Below are 18,322 nucleotides of genomic sequence, written 5' to 3'. Positions count from 1 at the left end.
TCTGAACAAAAACTGAAAAACAGGGAAAACGTTTACTAATTGACCTAACGACGATGCCCCAAAATGCACTCCGTCATTTGTATCAATGCGCCTGGGGTAGGCGACACCGTCTGTAACGCGCGAATTGCGTGCGCAAATTCTTACTAGAGGTACAGTTGAGTTCACCGCGCGCCAGCAGTTTGTAGAAATTGTTGTCAGTGCAGTGCGTAGTTTCGGAATCTGACAGGCTAAACTTCCTGGTCTGGAACAGAGACGTTTTCTGTGGTTTCCTTGTGGAGGCATAGTCTCGACACACGTCTTATTGTAAAACCTGAAGAACCTCTTCTCGCCTAACCTGTGTGGATAGCCAAGTGGATGCACGAAGTAATTGACTTGTCACACCTTGTTAACATGGGATTGCACTATGCTCTGAATGCGGATGTACTCAAGCAACAAAATTCATAGGAAGACCTCTCCGGGATAGGCTACGACACGTTTTGGTACCTAACTACGATTGCGATGGCTACAATATCACTCAGTTGTGCTTTTGTTGTGTATATTTTCATCAACAGCTAACAGATGTTCCTCATATTCCAGTCTTTTCGTGATGTTAAAAGGATTTTCGGCTTGCTAAAATGGGAAGCGCTGTCATGGAATCAACGGCCAAAGATTCTTCCAAGAAAACACCAAAGAAAAAGAGGGGCATTCGATTGAACATGCCAGTAAGTTTACTGTATTTTCATTTCCATCCAATTGGTATTTTGCACGGATTCTGGCAAGTCGCATGTGCCGAAGACAATGTGGGCGGGGTCATAAATGTTGACATATGACACATTTGTGGGGAGGAAGCCATGCAGCAGTAAGTCATCATTTATACAGCATAAATGCTGTACCTGAAATGGTGCACTTGTGCACTTCACTGTTCATGTTTGAGTTCAAATGGCGTGTTATCTCTACAGCTCTGATATGTCGTATTAATTACGCATTGAAACATAGTAGCCTACCCAAAGTGCGCAAGAGCACCATCTGAGACAAAGCAATAGATTCTGTGGAGTGCAACTCTGCAGTGTTTGAGTTAGCTATTCTGATTTTCTTAAAGCACTCACGTATGGGGGTGGTGACGTGTGTATAAGTGTAAATTGTTAGCTCATGGTTGACAATCATTTGGACTGCTGAAAGAGATTCATTTGAATAGACATACATCACACATTGGCCCGGGCCTCTATTAATTTTGCACATGTATTACTGAACACCTCTTACTTTATTATGTCCTGGGTAGGCTATGAAGCAGAGCTCCCCCCTCAACCTAAAATGTGCTGACTTGGCAACACCTTTATTTCCTTTGGTGTTGCAACACATAGGCCTAACTTAAATAAGAATTTTATCACACATGTGATCTGTAGGCTGTACAGTCTGCTGGTGCCAAAAGTGAACATAGTCTTCTCAATAATGCACAACTGAACTATCTATATATCTGAACTGTCAACTGACATGTTACATTCCCCTCACCTTTAGTAATATGTGTATTAATTCCCTTTGTCCTAAAATATAAAACCTGAGCATGCATAAGTTTTACTTTCCACTATCTGCAATATGCGGTTCAGTGCTACCGTGCAATCCTGCAAGTCAGCTTGTTTGTCAGAAGATCAAAAAATAAGGAAGTGAAGGAAACAGCTGTAGAGGAACGTGTGGCTATACCCCTTTGAATCATGATTCAACCAAGCCCAGTGCAAACAGGACCAACCGCAGCAGAAATATTTGCTCAATTTCCCTCTGTTGTTTTCAGTGTGTAGGGAAAAAAAGATGGAATGATTCACGGAGCTTGTCCTAATCTAATTATATTTCAATAGTGTTAGTGTTAGTTAACCATTGGTGTTAGTTAATATATTGGTGAGGAATGGTTATGGGGAGAATCAAACACAATAACAAGAAAACAAACGGATTTTATGCAGCCCATTTTTGTAGCTTTCATCAAGGGGAGGATGCACCTCCCGATGAAGAGATCAGCATGCTTGTGTCAGATTTTTCATTTAGTCATACATTTAGTCATACATTCAGTGGTAAACATGCATTCAGTGGCAGAAATAGGCAAACCATGTTAATAAAGCACTTTCCGGCCCTCCTGTGGCCTAATGGAGGGGCACTGGGTTATTACGCCGGCAACCCGGGTTTGATTCAGGCCCGGGTCATTTGCCGATCTTTCCCTATCTCTCTCTCTCCACTCGCCTCCTGTCTCTCTCACACTGTCCTGTCGCAATAAAGGTCAACATCCCCCCAATCATAACCAGTGCTCTGTTGTTAGCCAGGTGGTTGTTTTTTTCAGTGGTGTGATAACGATGTGTTAGTTCACTGGTTCCCAACCTATGGGTCGGGACCCACCTCATGGGTCGCCAAAGATCCACAGGGGGTCGCGGAGCCCTCTTGATTTTAAGGGGTTTCATTTTAAATATATATAGCCCATGTTGAATAACAGACAAAGCATTTAACTAATAAATGCATAGAAGCAACACATTGTAAGTGCTACATTAAACATTTATTCTATATTTGACCAAAGACGAATTGAGGAATAAAATAACTAAAATTAGTTTTCGCAGGAAACAGAGGGCATCTTGTGACTCCGTTTCGTGAGGGCGCTCGCGTGGTTGGGTCACCAAAGCTTACAATAGTAAAAACATGGGTCCCTTAAGAAAAAGGTTGGGAACCACTGTGTTAGTTTATGTTAGTTTATGCATCATGTGGTGTACTGTATTTCAGAAAATGTTTGCAAAAAATTTTGATTGACTTGCCTATTTCTGTGCTTGCATGTACAAGCATGCAATTCCCTGACACAGAAAAAAGGTTGATGGCTAACACAATGAAGGGTGTGTCTGATGCTTTTGCAGATCCTTTAGGTAGGGGAAATGTGCAGTCGCCAGAGGCTGAGAGAAATTGCTTGCAGAGTAGACCCATTCAGGTTTTTTGGTGAAAAAGTTCTCAAAATGCAGGAAAAGGATGTGTCCCTGTCAAAATAATAATAAATGTAGCCTTCATGTGTGACCAAGTGATGTGTACAATACTGCCTGCATACTACTGTATGAACACTGTGGTTTGTGGTTCATTGGATGCACTAAAATATGATTCACTGTGACATTCATGCTTTCACTAGCCCTGCATCCAGATACACTCAGGCCACCAGCTATGTCACATTGTTGACATTGTCGGCACAAAGCTCACGTAGCCTACTTCCGGCCACAATTTATGTTGATCAATACCAATGACTGACATTTACGGAGCAAGCAATCCATCTGTTTCTACTGATGACAAACCGTATTAGTGAAGAGTGCTCTGAAGTGACTGTTAGCAGGAACTGAAAACAAGCCAGTCGGTCTCTGAATAAACCCACCCTTGCCCCTCTATTGAACTGTGTGATTAGTAGCAGTTGTTAATGCACACCACACCCATGCATCTGCTTCAGCTTCATACTGGTAGCACTGTTTACTGTATCTTAGAGTTGTGGTAGAGTAGAGTAGAGTAGAGTGTACTTTGTTGAAGCCCAAGAACAATATCCCCCTCGGTACAATAATCACTGCGTTACATACAGTACTTCACTCACATACCCACATAACGTAAAGAACATAAAAAGTCATTACCATAAAACATAAAAAACACAACAACTGTGCAGTGCTTGTTCATGGCATGTCTATCTGTCCTTAACCATTCTTATGGCATTAGGGATAAAAGAGTTCTTATATGTGTTCAGTCTGCAGTTCAATGTCCTGAACTGAAACGTCTGCATGGCTTCATAAAAGTTGTTGTATCAACAGCAAGCTCATATCAAAGATTTTCTTAGTATCTGCTATTACATGAAGTGATGTGCATGTATTATGGGTCAGTCAGATTTAATGGCAAAAACAAAATGACTGTTCAAATAACTACACCGGAAAACATACTCTGGCAAATGTTAATTAAGTGTAATTAATGTGTATGTACAATATCTGTGGTGAAGGAGAATGCCATTGCATTGGCAGGCATAGCCCTCAGTGATGTTCTTTCCTCTTCTTTTTCAGGGAGAGGACAGCCTGTGCCCCATGAGCCCAAGTACCGGCTTCTTCGAGAGGAGCTCTAGCAACCAGCTCTCCAGTCCCATGTCAGCCCCTCCTCGGACGCAAACCACCCCAGGCTCCCCCAGGACCATTTTCCCCTACCCTCCCACCACCACCACCACAGCTCATACCCAGGAGTCGCCACCCAAGTCCCCCCACCGCCTCAGCTTCACAGGCATCTTCCGCTCCTCCAGCAACTCTGCTCCGGCTGGCCTCAAGCTCTTCTCCAGGTCCAGGAAAGGTGAGGGGTCTTTCCCACTCTATCCTTGTTCTTTCTCTTTCTTTCTTTTCTTTCTTTCTTTTTTTCTTTCTTTATATCTGTCTACCTGTATATCTATCTATCTATCTATCTATCTATCTATCTATCTATCTATCTATCTATCTATCTATCTATCTATCTATCTATCTATCTATCTATCTACAGTGAGGAGAATAAGTATTTGATCCCTTGCTGATTTTGTTGGTTTATCCACTAACAAAGACATGATCAGTCTTTAATGTTAATGATAATATGTATTCTAATATGGAGACACAGAATATCAAAAAGAAAATCCAGAAATTAACTCTAAAGAATATATAATAATTGATTTATATTTAATTGAGGGAAATAAGTATTTGATCCCCTGCCAACCATTAAGAGTTCTGATCCGGCAGATCAAATGGCACTTCCAATCAACTTGTTATCTGAATTGAACACACCTGTTAATAGTAACCTGCACAAAAGACACATTGAATCTGCAGAATCAGTCCATAGAATCAGTCAATCAATCAAACTAAACTCGCCAACATGGGACAGACCAAAAAGCTGTCAAAGGATGTCAGGGACAAGATTTTAGAACTCAATAAGGCTGAAATGGGCTCCTGGATATTAAAGAGCAAACTGTTGGTGCATTTCGTCCCAATTTTAGGACATACAAAATGATCATCAATCATCAATCTTAGGCCTGTCTCTGGTTCCATACAAGATTTGACTTTGTGGGAATTTAATAACCAGAAAAAAGGAGATAAAGAACCTTAAAACTGTATGGGAGGAGCTAGGAAATGATCTCAAGGCAGCTGGGACTTCAATCACTAAGAAAACTATTGGAAACACTTGATACCACAGCGGATTAAAATCCTGCAGTGCATGTATGGTACCCCGGCTTCAGAAGGAACCTGTTCAGGCTCACCTGAGGTTTGCCAATGAACGTCAAACTATATTAGGATATGATTGGGAGGTGCTGGAATCAGATAACACCAAAATCAAACTGTTTGGCATTAACACAACTCTATGTGTTTGGAGGAAGAGAAATGCTGCCTATGATTCCAAGAACAACACCTTCTCCAACATCATAAATGAAAGTGGTAACATTATGTTTTGAGGTTGTTTGTCTGGCCAAGACACACGACAACTTCACATCGTCAAGAAATGGATGGAGGGAGACATGTAAACGTACAATGCTGCATGCCAACCTCTTTCCCACCACCACTAGACTGAAGGTGGGTCATGGATTGGCCTCCCAAAATGATAATAATCCATAACATACAGCCCAAGCAACGAAGGAGTAGCTCAAGCAGAAGCACATTAAGGTCATGAAGTGGCCTAGACAGTTTCCAAACATTAACCCTATAATAATCCTGTGAAGGGAACAGAAGTTCCCATTTGGCAAGCTACAGTCATACAACTTAAGTGATTTAGAGATGATCTGCAAAGAAAAGTGGACAAAAATCCTTTCTAATATACCCACAAACATTGTCATTAACTGAAAGAAACATCTGACCTCTGTATGTGAAAACAAGGGCTTTGCCACCAAGTATTTTGTCTTTTTTGACTAGAGGGGTCAAATACTTATTTTCCTCAATGGAATACAAATCAATTAAAATATATTCTTCAAAGTTATTTTCTGGATTTTCTTTTTGATATTCTGTCTCTCTATATTATAATACATTTTATCATTAACATTATAGAATGATCATGTCTTTATTAGTGAGCAAACCAACAAAATCAGCAAGGGATCAAATACTTATTCTCCTCACTGTATCTATCTATCTATCTATCTATCTATCTATCTATCTATCTATCTATCTATCTATCTATCCTAAGGAAGAGGTGAGTCCTAAAAACCCACAGTTCGATGGCTTGGATTAACAGATTAACACTTTTTATTTTCTTATTATGTCTGGGGAAACAGAGATCCAGAGGGGAGATGGAAGGGCTGTGTGGAAGCACTTCTTTGTCTCTGGAGTGATATTTTTGGAGTAGAATGCAACAGGCGATTTTGGGTAGTTTTTCAGTAAATACTCTAGCACAACTGAAGTGAAATTTGACTTTGAGCTAGATTGTGGTCAAATCTACAAATACTTACTGATCAGTCATGTTCTGACTCAGATGTATTTCATGGCCAGATTTATTCAAAAGCATCATATAATGCTTTGTGGCAAAAGAAAGGAGAAATGAGGTGCGCTTAGACAATATTGCAGACTTCAGTGTATTTATCAGGATGTTGTGGCTTCCTGACTGACTCACACAGAAGGCTGCGACAGGATGCCCTCTGATGATACAGGCTTTTGATTCTTGCAGAAAAATGGCAGACCACCCCACACATACAGTAAGCAAAAAGGGAAAGGCACAAAACTTTAGTGTTTTTGTTTCCTCACAGAACTCACAGATTGTGTGAACATTTAGCGCTCCCCCCTGATATCCATGCAAACACATCGCCTGTATTTACTGTACTCATCCATATCAGGCATGTTTGGTGTCTCTAACAACATACAGATTTTATCAGTTTCTTCCTTCTCGTGTCACACAAGAATGGTGGTATGCAGTGTAGTAGTTACAGAAACGGCTACTTTCCGTTTCCTACTTGTGGGTTGGCACGAGCAACTGTTCAGTACACACTGTGTTGGTCATGAAATGTGGTCAGCGTGCACTTCGTGCAAGGTAGAACCTGAGTTGTGTCTGACCACATTAGTGCATTTTGTTTGATGGCCGTTATCATAAAGAAGGGCACGAGGCCCCGGCAGCTTTATCACTGGGGTCACTCCACAGGATCCACGGCTCCAGCAGGATTTTTCAACAGTGTGTAGATTACAGATCTGTTGAGAGACTTGCTTCCTCTTTTTTTAAATCCAGTTTCTAATTTCATCGAGCTCTCCAAAAAATGTAATAAAAGTAGGGGGGTAAAACAATAGTGCTTTGTTTCATATGCCCACCTTTGGCTCTCATCAGTAGTCTTTCAAGCCAAGCTGTTACTCGATGATATTAATTTGGGGAGGTCTACTGTATCACAACATTCCTGGGCCTATTATTTTCCAGTAATTATAGCATAATGACCCATGAATAGGCAAACAGTGCATGAAACATTGTTTTATGGCCAATTATGATTGATAAAGAGCCAGTGTGCTTGGCAAGTTCACACATGGGGGATTGTGTTGTGTTACGCGAGGTGTTTTGAAAGTCTGACTTGTGTGCTTTTATATTTAGTAAATGTTTTTACAGTATTAGAATAAGTTATGGTTAATATTGGCAGAAACTTTATAAACAATGTCACCTTGAGATGTCTTGATGTTAAGTGCTTATTGTTTATTTCGTATTTTGTGGTTCTTTTTTGGACCACATTGCACAAACTTGTGAATGGAGAACTGTTGGTTCTTTGTAAATACTTTCGTCATTTTCCAATGCAGTTATACCATGGCAGTCTCTTTTGGCATTGGCAAAAGGAATATTCAATTTTTCTAATGAACTAGCCATTAGGTAAACAATGCCTCCTCTGATGAAGAGCTGGCGGACTTAACCCTTTCAGAGCTCTGAGCCACAGTTCTGGGTTGCAGCCATGTTTCCAGATGGTTCTGTGAAGTGTTTGCTGTGGAAGTTTGTGAGTTTCCTGACTGCACAATTCTTTTCCTGGGGCAAGGGGGTTGGTTTCTCTTGCGTAAGACTCCTAGTACTTATATGCATCACACAAAGGACTTGGCTCTCTCTTTGCTGGATGGATTGGATGGAGCCCATTTGTCTACTGGTATTTTCCAAAAGCGTGTTAATGTCAGTGAATCAACAGATGATTGATGCAGAGAACCACGTTAGCCACTAGATGGCAACAGTTTCTTAATGAAGTGTGCAGATAAATAGCAAGTGATGTTGAGTGATATTATCCTTAAATTTGCATCCAGTTCCCTGTGAAGTGTTTATCTGTTGATTTTGACATTTGAGGTCACTTGGAGCTCTTAAACATTTGGAATTGAAGTCGGATGCTACTCCTAGGCTTTCACTTTCAGCTCAAATTTGATTCAAAGAAATAATGACACTATGTATGGCATTAGAACTAACATGTTGTTCTACCATTGCGTCACACCTACCATGTAGACGTTCAGTCACATCCCCCGTACTTAGATGTGTTTGTTTGAAACTGGAGATGTCAGGTTAGAGGGGAGGGTTTGTAAGCAACTAAGGTGGTTTGGTCAGTGTGGTATTGTGGGTTGAGGGGTTGTGTTGTATGGTTAGACTTGAGGTGTAAGGTGGGGAGAGGCAGGGCGAAAGGGCTGATGGTCATGAGGTACCCATGTGCCCCACTGTCAGCTGCCCTGATAAAGGTCACCGTACTCAGATTGGACAACAGTTGACCTGCGGCGTCAGGTTTGGTGATAAAATATGATGACACGGGATAAACCACGGCTTAACACTGGTAGTAAAATGATGAAGAAGAGAGGTTCTTGCCATCTTGCCAGCATCAGTTAAAAGGCCAAATCCACATCTGTGGAGTACACAATACGATGGAGTACACAAATTGAGTGAATATTGAAGCATGTTTTCATAAAGAGATTCATTCACCTGTGTTTCTAACTCGCGACATGACATGGTCAGATTTAACACATCACTCCAGTCTCCTACGGGAGGTTGTTGATTTGTCTGGCTGACACGGTCCACAGGGCATCAGGAAAGACATCCAGGCTACTGAAATCAGTGTTATGTTATAGATCACAACAGATTTAGCAATGTGGGTATTATACAAAGGTATACCCCCTTGAAGATGAAGTTATGAACAGTACGTACGTATGGAGGGACACAGATAAACAGGTGATGTGGTGGAGTCTATTTCTATGAAGAGAAGTTAAGCAATAGATAAAAGAAATGGGAGTATAATCAACATCAAATGGTGTTGACTCAGTGTAGTGCCCTAGGACACCAATCAAAGGCATAACTCAGCAAGATGTGTGACAGAGTGGCTCTAAACAGATTAGCTTTTTTTTTTATCTTGTAGTGATTTGCTGGTTATGCTGATTTCTGATTTACACTCAAATTACTTTTTATGCTGATATGTTGGTGTTGTGCTGGTGTGTGTGTTGGTGTTGCTGTTTGTGCTGTTGCTGTTTGTGAACGAGGAACATACAAGTAAGAGGAACATGGGGGGCCCAATGAAAAAGCAGAGAGAAATCTCTATGCAAATCACCTGCCAGTGGGCGGGGCAAGGGGCGGGGTCATGTGAGCAGGCAACCAGTGAGACTCCTTCTCCGGGGCTGACCGGTCTCTTTTTACACAGGCCTGTCATGCAGGCTATTTTAAAGAGACACACTGTGGCACCTGACCCGATTTTCCACACACACACATACACATACTGCTCTGGGGTTCCCACCATACTGTAGCACACTGGCAACAGCAGTGGCAGGAGCAGCAGCAGCAGCAGCAGCAGCAGCAGCAGCAGCAGAGAGTGCGAAGAGTGAGAGGGGGACAAGCATCCGTGTAGTAGGCTACTGTCCTTTCACATCAGTGCAAGAGTGTAGTAGTAACACTGTAAAGCGGTGTTTGCTCACGACAGAAACAGTTCGTTGAGGACATGAGGAATTTTCGCCTGTGAACCACCCGCTGCTCTAAACAGCCATGCCATTGCTTTGCCCATGCCACCAGTTATGCCCCCTCTGCTGTGCCTTTGGACGGCTGCCTAAGTGCCAAGGTCTGGAGCATTATCTATCTGGTCGCCAAGGACGCTGCTGAGTTGTGGTATGTTATGGCTGCTGATTGATGAGACTGCTGGTATTCAAAGGTGGCTTGTGTCGTATGCAGTGAATATCGGCTCACAGCGGCAGATCACCCCCGCGTCCCCTAATTGGAGGGAACGAGAAGGCAAGTGATGGAGGGCCACAGATGCGTGGGCTAGTTCTGAAAAATCACCGCCCACTAACACCAGCGACTAGTAGGAAGCGATGAGAGATGAACCACATTCTTTGAGCGCCCACTTCAAAACAACACTGTGTGTCGGAGCTGTGTTTTTGGATCGTGTAAGGTAAGAACAAATCCAGCCAGCAACCAGCCCCTCATAGACATTAGATTGAGTGTTACACATCATATTGATCCGTTTAGGCCGGACAGGAGGAGTAGCGCCTCACTCAGGTGCCCCCTGCCTCCTGAACCCAGTCCCTGGAGCCCTCTGCCACCACATTCCTCTGCTCTTGAACCAAAGGGCATGCTATAAGCTCTCTACCTCCCCACCGAAACCCATCCACCCAACCACCCAACCAGCCATCCATCCATCCATCCATCCATCCCGAGTGCAGAGCCCTTTCGGGCCCCATGAAGAGGTTCGGCAGCCTGCGGCGGAGCAAGAAGAAGCGGGAGGAGGAGCGGCTGCTGTCCCGGCGCCGGTCTGAGCCCCCTGCGTGGCCCGGTACAGTATTACATACACCCAAGGCTCTAAATTAACTCTTTTCATCACCAGCCAAAATGACTAGTAAATAGTAATCTATTAATCCAATTGGGTAAAAGTGGCTAGTTAGTTGGCCTTTTCTACAAGCCAAACTGAAATTTCACCAGCATTTGGCCGGTTGGCTGGTGTTACTTTAGAGCCCTGCGATACACCCCTATGCATCACACGGCACAACCACACGCTGGCCTCACTGAGCTACAGGTACACAGCACTGTGTCTTCTTATGCATGGGCATCAGTATATTCTTATTTTTTAGATTTGTTTTGCTCTTTTAGACTTTATTATGGACAGGACAGTATGAGAGGTAGACAGGAAGCGAATGGGGAGAGAGATGGGAAGGGGTCGGCAAAGGACCCGGGCTGGGAATCGAACCCGGGTCAGCCGCATGGCACGCGAGTGCCCCACCGGACGGCCATTGCAGGGCCGGGTATCAGTATATTCTATACTGTATACTGGAATGCACACTGTCTTACACTACTACACAGCGCAATGCACTGTGCACTGTATACTGTAGCATACACTACTAGCCTGCAGAGCACTACAGAGTGTCAGGTTGACACTGTCTAAAACAGAGGCACAGAAGTGCAGAGGTAGGGATCTGTGCTCACTACTGTAAGGGCTGCCTGCCCCAAGATGGACAGTGTGAGACTGGTATGTTGTGAGGCGGTGTAGGACTTCAGTTACAGCGAGGGATAAGTAGAGTAGAGGAGTGCAGTGGAGGTGTATGGGTTACTGGTGAGAAGATGTGAATGCCAGTGTTAACCTCTGGTACAGGTCTGGCCACAGCTGCTCTGCTCTTGTTACCTTGTCAACTACAACGGTCCGGAAATGGGAGTCACAGTACGATAACACCGGACTAAAGGACCAGTCCCCCAGCCCAACGGCATCGACACTGTATGAGGCTTTTGGGGAGGGAGGTTTACTAACGTTCCACGCCAACTCTGCTAGTTAGCCTCCGTTACAGAGGCACGAAATTCTGAAGAACCGTAGAGGAAAAGTAGAGCACAATGATTTGGTGTATCTGATCATGTATATTATTGCTACTATTGACATTTAAAAAAAAAAAAGTTTCAATATATTGTATGGCCGGGAATGTTATCATATAGACATCCTTTATTCCTGTCTTTGTTGCTAGTGTATTAATTTATTTACATTTCCTGAAGTTGCATCTTCCGCCATTCATTATATTCCCGAAACGCGGAGCGTCGGGATGTAATGGTTTTGCATGCACGTCCGCCGCCACCACGTCCGCCGCCACCGCGTCCGCCGCCACCGCGTCCGCCGCCACCACGTCCGTCGCGTTAGGTCTTTCGTGTTCACGCGATAACTTTTGAAAGGATGGTTGGATTTGTCCCAGATTGGGTGTGTGAATGCTCTAGGGTAGGTTCATGAACTGATTAGAGTTTGGAGGTCAACACTTTCAAGATGGCCAAATTCAAGATGGCCGAATATTTGTTTGGCCCATAACTTCTGACCGGGTGGATGGATTTGTCCCAGATTTGGTGTGTGAATGCTCTTTGGTAGGTTCATTAACTGATTCGAGTTTGGAGGTCAACACTTTCAAGATGGCTGAATTCAAGATGGCCGTCATTTTGTTTGGCCCATAACTACTGACCGGGTGGATGGATTTGTCCCAGATTTTTTATGTGACTGCTCTAAGGTAGGTTCATGAACCGATTCGAGTTTTGAGGTCAACACTTTCAAGATGGCCGTCATTTTGTTTGGCCCATAACTACTGACCGGGTGGATGGATTTGTCCCAGATTTTTTATGTGACTGCTCTTGGATAGGTTCATGAACTGATTCGAGTTTGGAGGTCAACACTTTCAAGATGCTGAATTCAAGATGGCTGAATTTTTGTTTGGCCCATAACTTCTGACCAGTTGGATGGCTTTGTCCCAGATTTAGTGTGTTAATGCTCTAGTTCATGAACTGATCCGAGTTTGGAGGTCAACACTTTCAAAATGGTGAAAATTTTATTTGGCCCATAACTTCTGACTGGGTGGATTGATATGCCCGGTAACACCTTATTTTAATGGTTCACCATTTCAGTGAATCTACCACATTAGGTACAGTGTAATAACCAGTGTAATAATATTGAATACCATGTAATACTAGTGTAATACCAGTGTAACAAAATGCAATACCATGTTATACCACTTGCACACAAATACGTGATGTAAGTACAAAATTGGTACATGGTGTTACAGTGGTATTACATGGTATTAAATATTGTTACACTGGTCATTACACTGTACCTAATGGGGTATATCCACTGTAATAGTGAACCATTTAAACAGTGTTACTATTTAGCCCATTTTTTGCTTCATTTTCACAATAGTCGTTTGGTTTTCAGCCTATGCACGTCATTGATCTATGTATAGATATTAAATATATTTCTTTTATATTTTGTATTTATCATATGCGTTTATGAAAGGGTGGACGGGAGTGGTAGGAATGATGGGGGACTGGAAGCGTCACGTTTTGGGGATATACCTTAAGCAGTTGAAGGCGACTGCACAGGCCTTGTTTATTTTGGCCTTTCCACTGACGAGCATTGTCGTATTATGTGTGCAAGTCTGTGTATGCTCATGCAAATCCGGTCCTAAAATTTGTGTTACAGCAGCTGACGTGCTTTGCATGCTCCAAAGCCAGTGGCCAGTGGCCTTAATGTACCAGGGCTGTGACAGAGCTGTCAGCAGACATGTGTGTTGACTTCTTTACTGCATGTCCTATGCTCGTCACTTGTGCTTTATTAACGGCCTATGCTCAAAGTCAGGCTCTAGTTTCCGATAGGCATGTCGCTTAGGAGACAAGCGGCCGAACTGAGCCTAACTACTTGCGTCATCAGGCTCACCTGTGGGGCCCAAGCGGTCACTGTTGTCTGAAATCAAGTGGCATGAAAGCGGCAAAATACTTCTGTGGGCAAAGTCGGGCCAACAAAAAGTATACAATAGTTTTCCTGAATTGTAATGTACTTTGGTCATTTCTTATCTTTTCATGTGCCCAACTGCCCATAGGCCAAATCATCTTGAATTGATAAACTTTGATTTGTTTACAATAATACCCATCTGTCCAATATGGAATGGTACTCTTGGGAAACACATGGAATCCACAAAGAACACAATTTTTCACGCAATCTTCCTCTAGTAAACCAGTCACTCTTTCCTCAGTAGGGGCTGGGCTGGTGCATGTACAGGACAGTAATGGGGTGCATTTCTCGAAACCGTAGTTGTTGTTAGCCAGTTAGCAACTTGGGTAGTTGACAATGGGAAATTGCGTTGCAAACAACAAAGTAGCTAATGCAGAAAACTGACCTCTGTTTGTACTATCAAAACTTCTCAATAAAATGAAAAATGTTAATAACAAAAACAAAGTAGCTAACGTAGTTAGTAAAACTATGGTTTTGAGAAAATGCAGCCCTGCACAGGAAGCCGTTGGATCTGCAGCATGGCAGCAATGCACTCACTGCTGGCCGCTTTGCTGTGGGCCCTGACAGGCCCTAATTAGGGCTGGCTGGCAGTGACCTCATCACTGCTACAGGGACCCCCCTTCTCCCCTCCCTCCGATAGTGGGCAGCTTAACCACGCCCCCTGCGATGTCACATCTGTCAGGTGTCCAACACATGACATGGGGCACAAGCACAGCGTGGTGGTGGTCACATGAAGTGGGACATCCTAAACCCGTGGTTTAGATAGGTTTCCCCCTGTGTTGTGTGGTGGTCACATGAAGTGGGACATCCTAAACCCGTGGGTTAGATAGGTTTCCCCCTGTGTTGTGTGGTGGTCACATGAAGTGGGACATCCTAAACCCGTGGGTTAGATAGGTTTCCCCCTGTGTTGTGTGGTGGTCACATGAAGTGGGACATCCTAAACCCGTGGTTTAGATAGGTTTCCCCCTGTGTTGTGTGGATGGGCAACATTTGAGCGGAGGTGGACGTAGCCAACTGGGGCTCTGCTCGTGTGTGATTTACACATGCCAGGAGGTTTGTCTTTCACTTGCCAACGTCACTGAGGGTCAGACTCTGGCATCGGGGGTTAAAGCAGGTCGTCGTGCTGACCTAGTTTTTCGGGGTGTATCTTGCTCACACTGTCCATGGTGGTACCATGGTGGTACCTCTGCCTCATCTATCCCTCTGTCTTTAGCAAATGGACTATTTATTTTTGTCATATTTTGGCACACTTATATATAGTACAAATAGGCCTAGTAATCGTACACATTTAAAAAAGGTATGTCCACTTCCATTATTGTTATTCTTTGTCCATTCTTGTACTCCTCTTACCCAAATGTCCACTCATACAGACTATACGAACTACCCATACAAACTATACTTCTCATTAGAGCTTCCCCAGGTCTGCCTCTCCCTCTTTTTATGCTCTCTCTCTCTCTCTCTCTCTCTCTCTCTCTCTCTCTCTCTCTCTCTCTCTCTCTCTCTCTCTCGCTCGCTCCCTTATTGACACATGTTGCAGCGGGCAGCGGTCTGTGACATAATGCAGATAGACTTAGTTGCCCCTCCTGGTTCTGTCACCAACACATATGCCTGCCACCCTCCTCCACAACCCCCCTCCCCCCCATCATGGCATTTGCTGTCTACTAAATAAGAGCGCGACCACATGAGCTGCCATGAGGCCCATATTAATGACTTGTTCCTCAAATGCCAGCGGAATCAGTTGACAGCTCTGCTGTGGCTCAAGTGTTAATTGGTGTTTGGGATTGTGGCGATACTACTACTACTGACCACTTCCTGGAATTTTGCTTTCTTGTAATCCTTTAAAGAAACATGCACATGGAGCTATCCAAATGCGTCAATGGGGGAGAGAGAGGACAGTTTTGAACATGTTGGAAAGACCCCCCCCACCCCCCTTTCCTTTCCTGGTGTCATTGTCACACTGTGCTACTATGCTATTGTCTCACTGTGATCATTGCTTGGCTTAGTTGTCACCACTCAGTCGAATTGTCACAGTCAAATTGACTCTCTCCATAGATTTTGACCCGGTGCCAAAATGATTCTGTAGTTATAGATTAGAACTCAGTAAGGTGGATCAGTTCCAGCCGTGTCAGGACTGCGCTGCTACAGAGCCGCTACAGATCCATATCGGTCAACAGTTGTTAGTTCATTTGGTGAGACTATGACCACTCTCTCACTTTCTCTGCCTCTGTTCATTCATCCCTCTTTCAATTTTTTTTTTTTCCTTTTCTCTCTTCTCTTGGTTCATTTTTCATCTCTTTGCCACTCTTATCTGTCCATCTCTATTTATACACACACACACACACACACACACACACACACACACACACACACACACACACACACACACACACACACACACACACACACACACACACACAGAGAGAGAGAGAGAGAGGGAGAGAGAAACTGTAACTGTAACAGGTGTGTTTGCCAGGCGGCACGCACGGTACTGTACTGTACAGTGGTGCGATGAGCAGAGCATGTCTACACGCTGTATGCACCGCTCTGCACTGTGTCTTATCTGCTCCTGTGGAATGTGTGTGGCAGCGAGCAGCATGGCTAAAATAAGATGCCGCCGTGGCGGAAACGAAGCGGGCTGCGAGGCGGAGAGATGGCATTAGGCTGCTAAATGTCAGGAGATAGCGCGGGGATTCCAAGCCTCTCTCCAACAGGCAAACGAGTTGGCAGTGAGCTCCAGGGAGAACCTTTAATTGCACACCCATTGTCTGGGTGTTCAACTATGTATGAATATCTGCATTTGGTAGTCAGTCCCTTAGTGACCATCTATATTGTGGATATTGTGTTGGTTTGCGTTTCTCACTCCTGTGATCCTGTACCATTTTTTAAAAATAAGCTCATATTACACTTCCTCATAAGTTACATGATCTAGTTTTACCTTTCTCCTGTACTTCCTGACGTTCTCTGAGCATGGCAGTTCAAATTTTACAAGTGAAAAGAGAAGTCCGCGACACTGCTTGTCTATTTATTACTTAATCGAGCAACGTTTCGACCTTCAGGTCTTCATCAGGCAAAGTGCTCGATTAAATAATAAATAGACAAGCAGTGTCGCGGACTTCTCTTTTCACTTGGATTTACTCTCATTGTCCTGCACCTGGCCCATCGGGTGGGATGTGCACACATTTACTCCTCTGAGTTCAAATTTTACCTCTGCTGGCGGCTAGCTGGTCTCATAGGATTCAATGTTAACTGCCAGCTTGGATGTGAAATGTGCACTGCCATACTCAGAGAGCGGTTGAAAGTTCTACTGTGTTTGAATCTTTTTCACTGGACTAATACTCTGATCATGTTATGACTCAGGCGGCAGATTCATTGCTTTGTCTCTCTACAGTATACAGTCCAATGGGTTTCAAGGCCAAGGTTAACAATACTACGGTACACTGCTCTCCTTGAGAAATGAACGATATAAATCACAGGAGAAGGCAGTTGTCACTGAGAGGTGCCAAGTCAAAACAGGATGTGACCTTGCTCTTAGGTTGAACTGTTGTGGCTGTGCTAGCTAGAGGGTTTCATAGTTGCACTTTATTGCAGTGGAAGCAGTGTGTGTGTGTGTGTGTGTGTGTGTGTGTGTGTGTGTGTGTGTGTGTGTGTGTGTGTGTGTGTGTGTGTGTGTGAGAGAGAGAGAGAGAGAGAGAGAGAGAGAGAGAGAGAGAGAGAGAGAGAGAGAGAGAGAGAGAGAGAGAGATTCATAGGGCTGTAATTATATTGTATCGAACCGAGAAATCATGATACGCTGTCACAATGCTGTATCGTGGTGCAAGAAGGCAGAATCATGATGCACCCTTTCAAAGTTCTGTTACTGTGAAGACGAAAGCAAAAAGCAAATTCATTAATTAAAAAAGATACATTCAAACAATCATTGGGTGTATCGAACCGAATCGTGAGTTGAATATATCGTTACAGCCCTAGTGTTTAATTCCCTTGGTAAAACAAAGCCAATATCTTTTCCTATTCATAGGCTTAACAGTAGCCAGTTGTCATTTGCACTCTGTTGCTCATACTGAGACACCTTCACAGCTTTACTTACTTTTCTCTTTCCCCCCCACACCTGATCTCCGTCTTGTGGACACCTGTTGATTTGTTTAGTAGATGTTGCAATACCTCTGCCCTGTGTCTCCACAGCCTCAGGCGTGTCGTCTCCGCCCAGCCCTCCGACCCAGACCCCCAGCCCACCTGTGTTCCCCGCGGAGGCCCAGAGCCCTGTGCCCGAGCCGGGGCCGTCGCCCGCATGCTCCCCCTCTGCTGCTGCCGCTCCGGAGAGCAGCAGAGGGGGAAACGCCACGCCCTCCTGCTCCTCCAAGCCTCCTCTTCTCGCCTCTGTGTCCAAGTCTACCTCACGACAGGTACAGTAAATTGTGGTCTTCTGAATGCCTTTCGTTGTAGCTCAGTTTGGAGGGAGTAGTTGCTAGCTGTGTGTGTGTGTGTGTGTGGGTGTGTCTGTCTGTCTGTGACAGTGATTTCTCTTCCTTTTTGTTTTCATCATGTTGCATACAACATCTTATGGCCTGAATACACACACACACACACACACACACACACACACACACACACACACACACACACACACACACACACACACACACACACACACACACA

At 44.0% G+C, this 18,322-nt stretch overlaps 1 protein-coding gene across 4 annotated transcripts in view; it reads left to right on the top strand.

Annotated features, from left to right (window-relative positions):
- The first annotated feature begins 164 nt into the window (after positions 1 to 164).
- The window catches only part of LOC134465785 (5'-AMP-activated protein kinase subunit gamma-2-like), a 32,072-nt gene continuing 13,914 nt past the window's right edge, over positions 165 to 18,322 (top strand). The window contains exons 1-4 of one of the 4 annotated variants that reach the window (XM_063219648.1): positions 166 to 479; positions 577 to 701; positions 4,026 to 4,302; positions 17,849 to 18,069. In XM_063219648.1, coding sequence (XP_063075718.1) covers positions 615 to 701; positions 4,026 to 4,302; positions 17,849 to 18,069 — 585 coding nt within the window. In that variant the 5' untranslated portion in view covers positions 166 to 479; positions 577 to 614. Of the gene's footprint in view, positions 702 to 4,025; positions 4,303 to 9,534; positions 10,700 to 17,848; positions 18,070 to 18,322 lie in introns of those variants that run through there. The other 3 variants (XM_063219649.1, XR_010038184.1, XM_063219651.1) reach the window with 3 other exon arrangements.

Source organism: Engraulis encrasicolus, chromosome 16, assembly GCF_034702125.1.
Source record: "Engraulis encrasicolus isolate BLACKSEA-1 chromosome 16, IST_EnEncr_1.0, whole genome shotgun sequence".
Lineage (NCBI taxonomy): Eukaryota > Metazoa > Chordata > Actinopteri > Clupeiformes > Engraulidae > Engraulis > Engraulis encrasicolus.
Note: the sequence above shows the minus strand (reverse complement) of the source record. Positions and strands in the feature narration are given on the sequence as shown.